The 16,342-nt window shown below is 44.6% G+C and overlaps 1 protein-coding gene across 1 annotated transcript in view; it reads left to right on the top strand.

Moving 5' to 3' along the window:
* LOC139598496 (transmembrane protein 132B-like) overlaps window positions 1-16,342 on the top strand; it is a 223,746-nt gene that overhangs the window by 86,749 nt on the left and 120,655 nt on the right. Inside the window, exon 3 of the mRNA XM_071444944.1 lies at window positions 12,258-12,398. Coding sequence (XP_071301045.1) covers window positions 12,258-12,398 — 141 coding nt within the window. The remainder of the gene's footprint in view (window positions 1-12,257; window positions 12,399-16,342) is intronic.

Here is a 16,342-nt window from a genome sequence, read left to right as displayed (position 1 = left end):
TGTTATTGCAAACACAGTGTTTTCTTTGACCTGCTGAAAGTTTAAGAGGCTCCCTGGTATCTAGCACCTAGGCCTGTGTAGTCTTCATAAAACATGAGTTGTTCCTCCTCTCCCTTTTTGATTGTGACCTTTGGCAGAGATAGTTTTTCCTCTGGTGGCTGAGGATGTGTAAGGAGCTTGAATCATAAAGAGTGGTCAAGAAAATGGGCTATCCAAAACCAAAGCTGTGAGAGTGGCTCGTTCCTATCCTCAAAAGTTGAGTTCCTTTGCTTTTTGTCCTGCAGAAGTTCTCCAGGGCAGTGCTGAGTGTTGGAGCCACCTGTAAGAATCAGCTGCTGCTCAAGGACCTTTGTTTAGTCCTTCCCCCTTGGCAATCTCCTGAATGAATGCTGATTGTCCCCAAACTAGAGAAATATCTCCTTTAACGAGGATGCTGTGACTGAGCTGTGGTGGAGGATCTGCTGTCCTTGCAGGGACAGTGCTGGTTCTGCAGGTGAGACCAAAACAGAGAAGTCCTGGTGGCTACAGCTGCACTGGTAAAGGAAAAATACTAAGAAAGGAAGTTCCAGGATGGTGTTAGGAAGGAAGGGGAAAGCTACAGAGGGAATGGTCCCATCCCTCTACTGATTCAGGAAATGAATTCATCTCTAATCCTGGAATACTCTTCTGAACACAGAGACAAAATGAGAGCACATTCCCCTGCCTCTGAAGCCTCCAGTTTTTGGTTATGGCCTCTTTGTCTTGTTCTGTCCCCAACTTTTTATTACATGCACAGGTTCAGGACTAAGGCCTTTGTTAGAGATTAACGATCTGGAAATGGATTTGGCCTCCTGAAATCTGCAAATGTAAAAGGAAGTCAGAAGCAGAGTGTGCAGCTGCCTGTCACCCTGCTATTGCTGTGCCAGACCTGTCTGTCCATGCTAGATCATGTTGGGATCCATCCTGAAGCCAGCTGCTGTCTGTGACTGATCTTCGGCCCTATGAACACTTGAGTTTAATTTAAAAATTGCTGTAAGGATTAAAGAATCCTTCCCCAGTCCTGCTGGTCCAGGGTGAGTAATTTCTTTCGACAGGCAAGTAAAATGCCATTGGTTTCTTGCATTACCATCAATCACTCTGGTAAATGGCAAGTAATTTTTGTGTGGTGGCTGGTAAATTTTCCTGACAGCTTTGCAAGGCTGGAGAAGCTTTCTAGGTTGTGGCAGCACTGTGAGCAACTCACTTTGGAGGGCTGAATCCTCCTGAACTCTTTCCCATCTTTGGCTCTGGAGCTGCTGGGCTCTGTCTGTCAGGCATCAGCTTGCAGGATGATATTTTGGCCAGATCTGAAGAGCAAAAGCTGGGACTTGGAGCTTCAGGGCGTCCAGAGGCGAAAAACTGTCTGTTCATCTTCATAGCTGGAAACATTGCAGGCAAATGCAGGCAGACAGGGTTTGGCACCATCCATTTGTGGGGCTTTCCCTGGAATTTAATGGATTGTGGACCCAGCCAGCCTCTGCTGCACAGCTGAGCTCAGGCAAGAGACCAAGCTGGGGACTTGCAAAATTGCAAAAAAAGTTTGCAGAACTGCAGAGTTCCAAAGGAGGATTCAAAGAGTCAGTCTACCTGCAGAGGGTTCAGGAAGCTCTTGAGAAGCACCACCTGGAGAAAGCAAACTGGGCTGCCAGAGAGAGAAGCTGTTGGCACCGTGGCCAAGGGCTGACTGGGGCACCAGACTGAAGGGCTGACTCCTGAGGAGGATCTTGGAAAATTGTCTGCAGGTTAAGGAAAAAAATCTTATGGTGAAGAAAGGAGAATGGAGGGAAAAAAACCAGGGTGAAAAAAGTCTTTGATGTTTTATCCCAGCTGGAGGGCTGTTCTCATCAGAACTGGCTCGTTATTAGCCTGCTCGGTGGTCATTGGTGCCTGGAGTACAAACCACATAATCATAATGCTCACTAAAGTTTTCACTACCAGCAGAAAAATGCTTCTCTGCTGTAATATATGGTGCCACCTTTTCAAGAAAACTACTGGCCTGAGCTATGCTGGAAATTGAATTCTATCTTGTGGAAAGGGAGATTATTTCCTAAGGTTCCCTTATTCACCGTCCTGGCACACAGTGCTCAAGGTAAAGGTGCACTCCAGCATGATTGATTGGCAAGCGTGAGAGGACTGCTGTTCCATGTGACAGGGATATAAAGAAGGATATTTTTATTTTTTGACAGTGAAGGGGAAATGGCATTACTAGCAATATTCAGCAATGTACTCTGCAGCCCCAGTTAGCTCTGCATATTTTATGGCCTCCATTTTCTTTCTTCGATTAAACAACATAAAACCCCATAAAATACTCCAATAAAAACAACAACTACTAGTTCAGGCAAAGTTCTTGTGGCCTTTTTAATTCTGGGAGGATTTTCATTGCTGTGTTGTTTTTTTTTTTCCCACTTCCCTCTGACTCCATCCCTTGTGCTCGGGTCAGTGTCTCCTTGCCACAGCATGGGTGGAGGTCCTGGTGACAACCTGTTCTGTGCTGCTTTCAGAGTGCTGAGCAAGCATGGATAATGCAGGATAGATCCTTTAAAGACCACTCCATGCTGTTAAACAACTGCTGGGTGTGCCAAGGGTTGGGATGAGTTCAGTGGAATTAGAAGTGTATCTAGTTTTCAAAGATCTGCTCTTTTGAATGATCATTTTTAGTTTATTTTTCTGCTGGTGCAGCTTGAAGCAACCCAAGAAGGTTCTTTTGGCCCTAAGTCATATATGCTGATGTCTGGTAAAAGAGAATTATGATAATAATATATTATAGGATTTAATAAACTTTTAAAAGGAAATGTCTGAGACTCCAGGATGGTGAGCAAATTCAGCTGCAGTGATGGAGTGTTTTAAACGCTGTAAACCCTGCTCCAGTGTTGACCAGGACATGCCATGGAGCTCGTTATCTGCTTTTGCAAGGACAGGGATGGAAAGTTTTTATTTTGTTATTGTTTAGGTGCTTCCAGAGTCTCTGACCTTCAGAGCTTATTTTTATTTGTAGAGGCAGAAAATGACCCTTTTATAACAGTGCTTTGTCTCCCAGGAGGCCTGAACTCTGTTCAGGCTGCAAATGTTTTTGCAGTGATGATCTCTGGAAGGAGCCTTTCAATAAAAAGAAACCTGTAAGTAGCTTTGTCTTTGCAGGAGGAAACTTCTGCCTTACTTTGATTTTTTCATTATGGTTTCCAAAGCTGTGTTTCTGGATGATTGCAAGAATTCCAAGTTCAAATCCTTTGAACTCCTTCAGGCTGGTAATGCATATTCTCCCTTAAAACTTCTGGGTTTTAAGGAAGAGTTTCATTTCTTAGAGCACTGCATTGGTTTCAAGGTAAAGGACATGGCCTGAGCCTTTTAGATCTTTCAGAGAAAGGTTGAAGAGACTGGAGGGGCTTTGATTTTTATTCTGTAGATGTGTTACAGAAAACCACTCCAGCTTTTCACCTCTCCTCTCTGCAGAGAAGGTTGAGCACAAATTGTTGTGCTGGAAGGAGGAGGGCACTGAGTGCAGCCCTGGGGATGCCTGAGGGCACTCCCAGCTCCAGGGACCACAATCCACACATCCCAGCCCAGTTCATCCCACAGAGGCACTGGGATGGAGGAAAACATCTCTGTCCTTCAGTGTGTGCACCCTGAGGAGGGAGGGAAGGCAGGAGCTGCTCACTACTACAAGGATCTTTATGCTTGGAAGAAGACCTGTCTCCTTCTGATTTATAGCAGGAATGGTTAATTCACCTTTATTGGATATTTGAATGTGTAACGTGTCCAATGAGCTCTAGGAATTGTGTGTGTGTTTATTTGCAAATTCTGGGCGATTTTTCCTGCCCTCCAGGCAGGCAAAGGACAGAGGATCTGCTCCCTTTCCATGCTGGAGTAGCAGGGTTCTCTGGAGCTGGGCTGGTGGGATGCCAGGGCTGGCCACCCAAACATCAGGCCTGTCCCACTGCTGTCACGAGTTTCCTGGAATTTAGGAGCTTTCAGCACAATCTAGACCCACACTTGCTCATATTTTGATTAAAGTCATTTTAATGTCAAAGGTACAGCAGTGTTTTCAGGTGGGCTCCAGTAAATTGTGACTTTTGGTTTTATTCAGAACGAGACAATTGTTACAGAACTTTTTGACCTGCAGTTTGAAGTACTACTGGAAAATTACAGGAATACATTGAAATTCAGTATCTGTACAATTTTTAGGAATAGAAGTACATGGTGTCTCCATAGAAATAATAGGGTTTTTTCTCCTTGCATGAATTTCCAAGCAAAGGTGAGTAAACATCCTTATTTTGAAGTTGCCCAGCGAGTTAAATGGTTAATAGCATGTCTTGAGTCAATAGATTTGGACCTGATGTCTCCTGTCTCCGTGCCTGGCAACCCTTTTTCTCCCAGAGGGACAAAATTCCACTGTTGACATATTTCAAAGGAAACAGTGCTCACTGTGGGAGACGGCGTTTTCATCTCGTGTTACATAAAGGCTTCAGAACCTCTCAGGTTTCCATAGCAGTGTTGGAAATCCATATAAAACAAGTCTGGTTTGTGACAGGAATAAATAAGAATAAAAATTAATAGCTTTAATTTCAAGCCAATTAGGATGCCTTTCTGCTGTTTTTCTAAGCTGTGTTTGCTTACCTGAGAGAGAGAGGGAGGGAGAGGGAGAGCAGTTTGAAAAATGGAGTTTCTGCTGAAATGTGAAGATGAAATCTTAAAATGTCTTCTCTCCTTTAAAGAAATGACAAAACTTGGGAGTTTTCATTTGGATATGGAAATATAACCTGATGCTTGGCTGCTTTGAAGTTGATCACATCCTCTTTGCTGATTTTATGAGCATAGTCTTATGCCTAGAAAATGTTTCTCAGACACCTTCCCTTTCAAAAAAATTCCTAAGGAGGGGTGACACCTCTCCTTCTGACCTTGCTTCACAGATGTCAAATTTAACATCTCAGTGTTAAACAAGCACATTAAAATTCATCAATCTGGTCATCTCGAGCAGCTGAGGAACTCTCCTAAAATGTTGAGTCATTCTTAGGAAAAATGGGGGGCTCTTGAGAGAAGCTGCTGCATTTTTTTAAAGAGAAGTTACATGCACAGTTTGGTGAGAAGAAGGAGGAAGAATTTTTGGTAAAATACTCCCTCCATCATCATATCCTGTTTTTCATCCTGCCTTATTTTTATCATGCTTCTGTAAAAGCTTCCTCAGAATCATAAGCCATCATACTCAAGGGGTGGTTGTGTTAATTTGTCTTCCCTAATAGTTAATTTATCACATGGAAAGCGCCTTACTGTCAGAATCCAAATTAAAATCCTGTTTACTCTTTTCATTATTCAAAATCCAATATGCTAGTGAGCTCCATGTTTTACATAATGTGAAACATTTGATGGGCTGGAAAAAAAGAAAAGGTTGATAGCTTCACCTTTTTGGGTAGAAGAGTGGTAATTGTGATCATTCTAAATCTTTGGCATTGATCCCCTCCATGATTTCAAAGGGTTTTCTGTCCTCTGAGCCATTGGGCTTTTTTTCTGTCAGCCACCACTTCTGTTGAGCAGATTTGCTCCTGCCTTGCCCCCCCTGAACGTGTTTCATCTGCTGTGTCCTACCCAGAGCTTTGGGGCTGCCTTTCCTCCCTGAGCTGGGCTGAGATTTTGTGTCACTAATAGCTGCTCTCAGGGAAGCTGCAGCCCCAAAGGCTTGGCAGGGTTAAGTACAGCAGCTACAAAAGGTTATTTATAAATAACTGGTGCAGGGAGGAAGTGAGGTATGCCAGGGGGAGGGAAAGGCACATTTCCAGCTAGGTGTGAAGGTGGGAGAGCGCTGGGGTGGGAGCAGAGCACAGCTCTGGGGCATGTGGGGCCAAGGCAGGCAGAGCCAGCACACCCAGCTCTGCTTTTGGGAGCACATTTCAGCCAATTGTGCACTGAGGGTCGGCCACTGGAGCAGCTTTTAGCACGGACCAAATTCAGATGTCAAATTTTAAGCAGAACTCCAGGTGACTTTGGAAGTTGCTGCCTTTCTCTGAGCATTAATCTGCCTTTAACCCCAAGGGCACACCTGGGGGTTTTGTCCCACCATTATTTCACTGACCACACCTATTGGCCCTGTTTTTTTTTTTTCCCAGAGCCATGCTGAGCTTTTTGCCTGCTGGTACCTTCATCAAACCCTTTTACCTGGGGTTTCCTTCAGTCTGGTGCTTTGCAGTTGCTGTTTCCAAATTGCCATCTGCTCACCATGTACTTACACCTCTCCGTGGGGCTGTGTAGGCTGCTTGTTTTACTTTGCTGTAAATCAGAATATTCCTTGTGTTTCTACACTCGTGACCTCTCTGGGGAGGGCTGGGGTCTTTGCAGGGTCTTTATGTATTTTGAAGTGTATTTTACATACTTGGAAAAATAACTCTGCTTGTAGTGACATTAATATGGAATTGCAGAAGCAAACACAGCTGCCCCAGTGCTTCTATTTTAAGGAGAATTTGATGGGGAAGTAATTTGAACATAAATCTGTGACAGGTCTTTTAAAATATAAAAGAATAAATAACTAAAGCTCTTGGGAAAATATTTTGAAAAATAAGCACTCGCTTAGCTTGTGAAGATTGAGGACCTGATCCCCTGAGCTGTTGTGAGTTCTGTGAGAGGTGAGGCAGTGCAGGGCTCCTGATTCTCACACCCCAAGGCCCCAGCAGCAGGAAGGGCATTGGCAAATTTGCCTGCCTGTTATCAGTGGCTCTGCAGCAGGAGGAGGGTGAAGATACCAAAATATTCCTTGGCAGCTCTGGGTCTAACTCCTGGTTCTGCCATGTGTTTGCTGGCTGACTTTACATCACCTCATTTCCCCATATTTCTGGATTACCCATGAAGAATTTTAATCCAGGAGGCTCAGGAAGAGAGAGGAGAGGGATGGTGCCTCCCCTTGGGGGAGCTCCCTCTGCCCTCATGCATTTCCCAGGAGGTTTTGCTTTCACACCCTGTTGGGGATGAACTCCTGACTGTCTGTGCCTCCCTCCCAAAGCCACAGAGTGCACTGGGTGTGGGAGCTGTGAATCACAGACCTGCTTCTCTCTCTCCCAGCCAAATCCCTCTCCTTCCTCCACTTCTGCAGGAATCCTTGTATTCCATCCTTTATAAAACACTGCCCATCTCACCCACACCCACAAGTCCCCAGATGTTATGTCTGAGCTCAGTGGTGATTTTAATTTCTAATGCTTGGTTTAATGTAGCCTAAAACGCACGTATTTTAACTAGAAACTCCCCAGGGACCTGGTTCAGAACTAATTGCTTGCTGTTTGTGCAATTCTTCAAATATGTTAAATGCTCTGTGAGGGCTTGGAATTACTCAGCTCTGCTCTGGTTTGGTCTGAGAGATGGGGAGGGGTGTCTAGCTGGGAATTGGGAGGGATCAACCCTCATTCTGGCTCTGCAGAGAGAATAATTTTGGGCAAGTTGACTAAACTGGTTACAGCTTGGATTTCCTGTAGGGAAAGGATAATGGCTTTATTTTTAATTGGGCTAAAAATGTGTGTGGAAGGGCTGACTGCAGAAATGGTTGGAAATTACAAATGAAATTTATCATAACTGTTATTATTAGTACGTCATTGAGAGTGAATTTAGCTCAGATCATGCTTTCCCCCCTAATGGGAGTGGGGAGGGGATAGGAGGATTTCTGAAATAGCTCTGAAAAAGTCGTTTTTCACATCATTTTGAGCATTTCCCATCTGCTGTGAGCACATCTCTGTTTTATTTCCTAAATATCTTTTCCTTCTGTTTCTATTTTAAAGTTCCTTTTGCCAAGACTTTACCTCCCAGTTCCTGCTGCCAGGCTTGGGGCTGGGGCTGCGTGACAAGCAAGGATTTACCTTTCAGATTTTGCACTTAATTCACTGGGAGGCTGTGGAATTCCCAAACCATGTTCTGGGTGCATAAACCCCTCCTGCAGCTCTGAGTTTTTCCCCTCCCAGCCCTGGTGATTACTTGTCCCATTTTCCTTGTGCTGGGAGAAATGAGAGAAGAGGTTTGGCCTGGCTCAATTCACAGGGTCAAATACATTTTGGGCTGGGATTGCATTTTAAAAAGAGTTTCTGGTTCCAGGTTGGCAGGCTGGGAATGCCGCTCCATCCAGCCCAGCACGTTTGTATCTTTATATTCCACAGTAAATGGAAATTTTTTTGCCCCTCTCATTTCAAAAATTATAAAAAAAAGTAATTTAAGCCATCTTAGTGGTAACAGTTACTTATTGGGTCATGGCTCTGTGAAATACTTCAGCAGCTCCTTTCCACACAGTTTCATGCACAGAGATGGCAGAATTTTTGTCAGCTGGCAAATTGAAAGGACATCAGATTTTTTTTCAGGCAATTCCATTTATCCTTACAGCTCCCTTTGAGTTGGCAGAGCAACACTTTCCAGTATTTTATACGTGGGGAAGGGAGGTATAAGAAAACTAAATGATCCACCCAAGCTTCTAATTGAAGCCTGGCACAGAGGAGGGCCCACACACGTGCCATTCACCATCCCTTCTCCAGCTGATGGCAGCTCTGCTAGGAATTTCTTACTCCTTTTTGAAGCCTCAGTCCCCAACACTTACAATAATTTTTGTGCCTGTGGAGTTTGGGGGAAGAGTTAAAGATATGAATCACTTATCTGAGGAACAGTAGGCTCAAACTCCCATATGTAGGCTGGTTTCATTTGAATTTCTTGACTTTTACTAAGTGAGAAGCCAAACGTAGTTTCTTCCTTCTTTCAACCTTCCTGGCTCTACTGATATCCAAAAATGCAAAATGACATCTTGTCTCAGCCCACCAGAGCAGATGCAATGCAAGGGATTAGACTGGAATTTTTCCTAAAATGCAGCATTCTGAGACACTTTTGGAAAAGGTGCCCGGGGAGCGGCGAGCGCTGTTCACTTGCTGCTCACCCAGAGAGGCAGGGGGGCACAGCCAGCAGGGCAAAAACCACAGGGCCTCCTCTGAAGGGCACCCTGAGGGGGAGCCAGCCCTGGAGAGCCTCACCTGATGGCAAAACCCAGCTCAGACACAAGAGATGAACAGCAAAGCTGCCTGGCTGAGGGGCTGGGCCAACAGGGTGGTTTGGGGTGCAGGGTCCATGAAGGAGGCTGGGACAGCTGGATGGGCAGAAAGAGGGGGGTGTTGGAGCTCCTGCATCCTCACAGTCTGTGTGAGCACCCCTGACGGAGGCAAAGGGCAGCAGCTTCAGGAGCAGCTGCACTGGGGTCCTGAATCCTGCCCAGGTGTGCAGGAACTGCATCCTGGAGCTCCTCATCCTCATTGGAGCTCCTCATCCTCGTTGTAGCTCTTCATTCTCATTGTAGCTCTTCATCCTCATTGGAGCTCCTCATCCTCGTTGTAGCTCTTCATTCTCATTGTAGCTCTTCATCCTTGTTGTAGCTCCTCATCCTCGTTGTAGCTCTTCATCCTCGTTGTGGGTCTTCATCCTCATTGTAGCTCCTCATCCTCATTGTAGCTCTTCATCCTCGTTGTGGTTCTTCATCCTTGTAGCTCTGCATCCTCATTGTAGCTCTTCATCCTCGTTGTGGTTCTTCATCCTTGTAGCTCCTCATCCTTGTTGTAGCTCTTCATCCTCGTTGTAGCTCTTCATCCTCATTGTAGCTCCTCATCCTCATTGTAGCTCTTCATCCTCATTGTAGCTCCTCATCCTCATTGTAGCTCTTCATCTTCATTGTAGCTCCTCATCCTTATTGTAGCTCTTCATCCTCATTGTAGCTCCTCATCCTCATAGCTCTTCATCCTCATTGTGGTTCCTCATCCTCGTTGTAGCTCTTCATCCTCGTTGTAGCTCCTCATCCCCATTGTAGCTCCTCATCCTCTTCCTCCCCAGCTTTGGTTCAGGACAGACCAAAGGAGCTGCTGCAGAGTGAAGCTCTCTGCAGTGCAAAAGCTGTGTAGGAGGACATAACGAGCTTCTGGCAGATGGGAAAAAGCTGATGAATCCTGAGATTGTGGATAAGTTCCAACTGTCCTGGTGTGCCTGTCCCCCCAGCATCTCCTGCCCTTCAATTTACCTTTAATTAACCAGGATTTGACCTGGGTGAAAAGTCAGGTTAGAAGTTTTCAGACACATTGTCAAGAAAATAATGGGAACTTGAGAGAATGGTGACAGGAATTTCTCAAAAAAATACAAATTTGGCTGGGGAAGAGAAAATTTAAAAACAGGTACTTTGATTTGTTTGGGTTTTTTGGTTTTGGGGTTTTTTTTGGCCAGGTCCCAATGATTTTTTTTCAAAAGTGGTTGACTAATGAAAGAAAATATTGAATCCATTGCTCAGGGCCCAATTCTCTATCTCATGTGAATTACAACTCAGGCTGAAATGAAGCCATGAAGGTGTCTTGCAGGAATTATTTGGTCCAGAGCAATTACTACAGAATAAATGAATGTCCCTCTAAAAAAAGAAGAGGAGGTGATAGGAAAGGGCACATCAGCTTTGAGGAATGCTGTTTGGAGATGTGAATGCCTGTGGGAAAGCAGGAAGGACACAATTAGAAAAATATCAGGTACAATCCTGCTACAGAGAATATTTTTCATCAGCTTGGCTATGCCAGGCATGGATTTGACCCATCAAGTCACTAAAGGCTTACAGGCAAAAATAAGGATACCATAAAAGCAGGATGAATTAATTCCTTCTCAGAGGAACAGACCGCCCATGGAGCTGTGAACTCACTTTGATCCAAGCCCATGAACCCAGCCAGAGCTCCAAGGAAGTTTTTAATGGTGTGACACGAGCACCAACTGGCCATGAGGCATGGGGTAAACCCATCACAACTCACTGTTAAATAACACTCCAGGTCCCAGCAGTGCTGTTCCATTCCACCATATAACTAAAAGGTCCCTCTTGGCTTTGCTTTTAATTAATTAAGTCGCAGCAGTGGCGCGCGTGGCGCTGCAGCAGTTTCTCTCTGCCTAATCGTTCTCCAGGCATATTTGCAGCACTCCTGTTGTAATCCCAGGCTTGTTTCAGGAGTCAAGCTGCACAAATGAAGTTCCTGCTAATAAAAGCAGTTTGTTTCCTATTCCTTGGCAATCTGTTCCTAACGCTGAGCCTCGCTGGAGCGTGGACTTTTTATTTTTGGCAAATTTTATTTTTTCTGAGCCAAAACCCGGCGACATTTCCCAGCTACCACACTGCTCTCAAACTCTAGCCATTCTCAGGAAATCAAAGTTTTCCATGTCAGCATCATTTTATTTTCGGCAGCAGCAGTCTGATGTGCCCAGTTTGATAGATCCTGCTGCAATGACATAATTGTTTTCCTCCCTCAGTCTAGGATAACTTACTCCTTTTCTCTCCTTCCTGCATTATGGTCTTTGAGCAATGAAACTCATTTTTTTTTCCATGCAGACATGCCTAATATCAGAAGATACCTCACTCCCAAAGGTTTGCAGGCAGGAGGATGTATTTTATATCCCATTGCTCTTATTCCCCATCTCAAACTGCCGGACAGACATAGCAAATTTAATCAACTTATGCTTCATCACATCTGTTTCATTTGTATCAGACTGGTGCCGCAGAAGCAGAAACCATTCTTAATCTCTCCACATTGCTCCAGTTAAAGCTGACTGGCTTTGCACATAATGAAACTCATACCTCACCTCTGTAAATGACTGGACCTGGTTTATGTTTTTAAAGCAGAGTGACTCGTGGTTGCAGCCCGTTATTGATGGGAGAGGGAGTATTTCCTCTCAGCCTCCTGGTTCACCTCTCTGGGTTGATCTGTGGCTAAGGCGTTTTGCAGAGGCAAACAGAACTCCACAACTTTGTGAAAGTTGTAAAGCTGGTATGTTTATTACAGCACATGGAGATCACTCTCCCTAAAAGACAAGTGTGCCTCTGGGAACTCCAGGTCCCTTTTTATCCCCCTCTCAAATACATGTGCATACAATTTCACAAAAGGTTCATACATATCCATTTTTTAAAAATTTCACGTGACATTTGCTGCTAATTTTTCTTTATCAGAAAGAATTCCTGGGTCAGGCTGACCTGCTCTCGCTGCAGTTTCTGTCTGTCTGTCTGTCCCCCCTCCTTATCTCTGTCCTTCACTGAAGCAGTTTCTTTGAGCCTAGGCTTTTTACGAGAACAGGCATCAGACTAAACAGCAACGTTTGCAAACTACAGCCTTAACTCAGAGACACACCTTTCACCTAAACCAAAACGGATTTCTAAAAATGTCAAATATATTTTTTTTTCCTCTTGAAAACTTCCACTGTGTCTCAAAGGCAATCCTTGCTGTCCCCGACAGGATCAGGACGGGCCCAGGAGTGAGGATCTCGGACATCAGGGTGAGCGACGCGGACCAGTGGGGAGTGCAGGAGGAGACGGACAGCGCCCGGAGCACGGCCACGCTCACCTGCGTGCACAACGACCCCGGCGCCACCGACAGGTGAGCCCCACACACACAAACACACCCACACCCCATCACTGAGCTGCAGCACTGCTCCTCTGCCTCCCTGCAAAGCCAGACGTCATCTGCTGATAGCGTTATTCCCTTTGGTTTCACTTCTTGGGAATAGATTATTGAATTAAACTGGAGGCAGCTCCCCCCCCGCCAGTCCCAGCTGACATCTGCTGCTCGTGACGCTTCGGGGCAGCAGAATTCCTCTTGCCAAAGAGCCAACAGAAAAAATATGAACTAAACCAGAATTAGAACCCAGTGAATTGGGTTCTTTGACGAGAATTGGGTTCTTTGACAAGAATTCCTCTTGCCAAAGAGCCAACAGAAAAAATATGAACAGAACCAGAGAATTGGGTTCTTTGATGAGAATTGGGTTCTTTGACAAGAATTCCTCTTGCCAAAGAGCCAACAGAAAAAATATGAACTAAACAAGAGAATTGGGTTCTTTGATGAGAATTGTGTTCTTTGACAAGAATTCTTCTTGCCAAAGAGCCAACAGAAAAAATATGAGCTAAACCAGAGAATTGGGTTCTTTGACACGAATTCCTCTTGCCAAAGAGCCAACAGAAAAAATATGAACTGAACCAGAGAATTGGGTTCTTTGACGAGAATTCCTCTTGCCAAAGAGCCAACAGAAAAAATATGAACTGAACCAGAGAATTGGGTTCTTTGACGAGAATTACTCTTGCCAAAGAGCCAACAGAAAAAATATGAACTAAACCAGAGAATTGGGTTCTTTGACAAGAATTTCTCTTGCCAAAGAGCCAACAGAAAAAAAAAAAAAAAGGAACTGAACCAGAGAAATGTGGTCCATTTTGGGTGTAGCCCCTGGGGGGCTTTGCCTTCCCCTTTAATGAAAGCCCTTCAATAAATATAACTGCTTTTTATTCCTTTTCTTTTATCTGCCCTCTGTTTTTAGGCAGTCCCAAAAAGCAACAGGTGGCTGGGCAGGGTCTGCTCCCTGTGAACCCAATCAGGCTCTTTCCTCTAACACGCACGACCTCTGCTCCCTTTGGAGCAAGGTGGAAAACCATCAGTTTAAAAGTGAAATACTGAGGTCAAAGGAAGATTGAGGTCATCTGATGTTACTGAAATCAAAATGAAGGGACTATTTTTAAAGTTGGACCAAAAAAAAATAGCCTGAACATTGAAACTTATTGCCTTGTATGGGGTTTCACTAATCCATGAAATTATACCTGTCACAGTAACTTAGTTTTTATTAAAACTGAGTTTTGCTTTGTGTTGAACTGTTAAATTGCACAAAAGCAATGCATCTCAAGTTAATTAATACTTTGACCCTTTCCTTTGTGAGATTAGTTTAATATTTTTGGATTAATTAAAGTATGCAAATGGAAACTGCTGAAAGATCACTTCCAGATTTGCAAATATTGTAGTGCTTAGAGTAAATATTTAACTTTGATCTTTCCTTTAATTTGTCTTTTTGGTCATAATGATGGCCCTCCTGTTTCTTCTGAAGAATGTCAAGTGTTTTATGTAGAAGTTCTGCTGTTTCATTGAAATGATGGGAGCCCTGAACTTGCTTCTATTAAAGTCAAGGTGATAGAATTGTCACTAGAGCTGGTTCATTTTAGAATCCAAGGAGCTTCATGGAGGGCAGTTTGTGTCTGGGTGAGAGCGCAGGATCAGCCCCTTCTGCGGCAGAGCAGAAGCTGTCAGTGAGCAGAATGGTTCATCCACCTCAGAGGAGGTGCTTCTTTCTCTCTTGGAATTAATTTCAGTTCTGCTGACTGGCCCAGCTGGTAGAGGAGCAGTGGGCAAGCCAGGGCTGAGCCTCTGGGCTGAGCTTAGCTGATTTCTGGGTAAGATTTGCCCGAGTTCATGGTGGGTTTGAGCCTCCCTCAGGCTTTGTGCGGGCTGGAAAACCCAACCAGCCCCTGGCACAGCTCTGGGAGCTTTGGGGACACCGAGAAACCCCCAGGAGCCACAGCCACGCAGGCTGGGTGAGATCTGTGCCCTCCTGGTGCCCTTCACCCCGGGCAGGTCTGCCTTGCTCTTGGGCTGTGCTCTGCCAGTGCTCAGCTCTGATAAGAGCCCCTGACAGCCAGAGCCTGCAGGGAGAGCAGGGCTCTGGGCTCTGACATGTTCTAATCCTGTCTGCATTCCTTTCAGCCCCTGCTATCAGCTGGAGCATTTTCAAATTTGCTTACTTTTCTAATCTTCCTCCCTCTCCCCTCTGCAGTGGTGCTGCTATCAGGAGGTTTTCATCTCCATTTCTCACATTTCCCTACGCAAATTGAGTGTCCATTAAAATGCTTTAAATTAAGACCTTTCCTCCTTTCATGCAGAGTGCATCGTTGCCTTTTTTGTGCATTACTTAAAAAAAAATTCCTTATCACAGTGTTTCAGGCAGTTTACATTATATTCTATTAAAAATCCATTTTGTCCAAGGTTGTCACAATTCATAGATTAAAGCCTTCAAGAGTGTGTTTTGTTAGGAATACATTCATAAATTCACCTCTTTAGTAGTCTCATAAGCTTGTATTTAAAACCTCTTTTTTGATAATGCAGTTGAACAAAGAGCATAAAAAGAAGAGATTTATTTTAAATACACACACACACACCAGTATATTTGCCCACATCTTTTCTCATCTGTGTGGAGCCTTGCTTTGCCTTTACTTTTGCTATCTCAAAGGAGGTTTTTGTCACTCATTGAGTGAGGAGATTGGTTGTTGCCATCTGCACCTCTTCTCCCTCGAGCTCTGTCCTTGGGGCAGAACTCTGAGAACCTCATTTTGGTGGGGATAGTTGAAGCAGCAGTGTTTTGGTTCAAAAAGACACCATTTACTCTTCAAGCACAAACAATTCTGCTCTGTGCCTGCAGCTGGGACCCAGCACTTCCATGGGGAAGGATCTGTGTGGATTTCTGCTCTGAGTGCAGGGGAGTCAGGGCTTTGCTGAAAATCAGGTGTTTCCAGCCCTCTGTGCAGAACAGCTGAGCTGCTGAAGGGCTGGGATCTTACCCAGTGCTCTCAGTGCTGGATCAGTGCAAGAAACACTCTTGAAATAGCCAAAATTTGGGAGTTTACCAGACACGAGTCCTTGGTGGTTTCCTGCAAGCAGATCCCACTTTGCAAAACCGTGCAGGTTTTTTCCACTGCATTTGCCAAAAGATGGATGGAGCCTTGCAGTTCTTGTGCTCCTGAGAGTTCTCTGGAAGCATTTCAGGAACATGCCACAAATTAGCCTGCACTGGGACCAGGGCAAAAGGGCTTGAAAAAATGCCCTGAGAGCCTGGTCCATCCTGGCAAACCGTGGTACCCCATAACTCAGGGCTGATATCCTCAGGAACAGGACTGCAGGAGCTTTGCCAGGGTGATTTAGCATTTCATAGGATTAGGTTATTTCAAGTCAGTGCTGAGCAGGAGCTGAGTTTCCATGGTCTCATTTGAAAGGCTCCAGAACAGAACATATTTCATGGTGCTTGGTGTTCTCCTTGCTGGAAAGCTGAAGAACAAACTCTTCATGTGACCCAGCCTGTGGTTCAGGAGAGAGGAGGTGGCACCAACACAAAAACTTGGGCCAGAGAGTCTCAACAGCTCTGAAAGGGAATATTATACTGAGAGATGATTTTCCTTCCTCAGGAACAGCCATTTAATTGGATTGGATTATTACCAGGTAAGGAGAGTCTGATCCTTGACAAACTAGTATTTTAATCAGGAAGGTTATATTTATGCTAACTAGCAAAGTTAATCAAATTGATTTAACCTGTAGTGCTGAGTGTTATTGAGACCAAAGTGGTGCTTCTCACCTTGGGATTATTTTATCTTCATGTCTTTAATACAGCTTCTGTCTCTCAGGATATCTGTCACTGCATAAATTAAACTTGCATGAGGGGCACTCAGTATGCAGAAGTAGAGAGAGTGAAATCTTCAGAAGGCTTTTTTTTTTTCAGGTGTCCTCAGAAGTATTTA

The sequence above is a fragment of the Agelaius tricolor genome, unplaced genomic scaffold (genome assembly GCF_023055355.1).
Source record: "Agelaius tricolor isolate 1412-34295 unplaced genomic scaffold, bAgeTri1.0.p SCAF_20, whole genome shotgun sequence".
Taxonomy (NCBI): domain Eukaryota; kingdom Metazoa; phylum Chordata; class Aves; order Passeriformes; family Icteridae; genus Agelaius; species Agelaius tricolor.
Note: the sequence above shows the minus strand (reverse complement) of the source record. Positions and strands in the feature narration are given on the sequence as shown.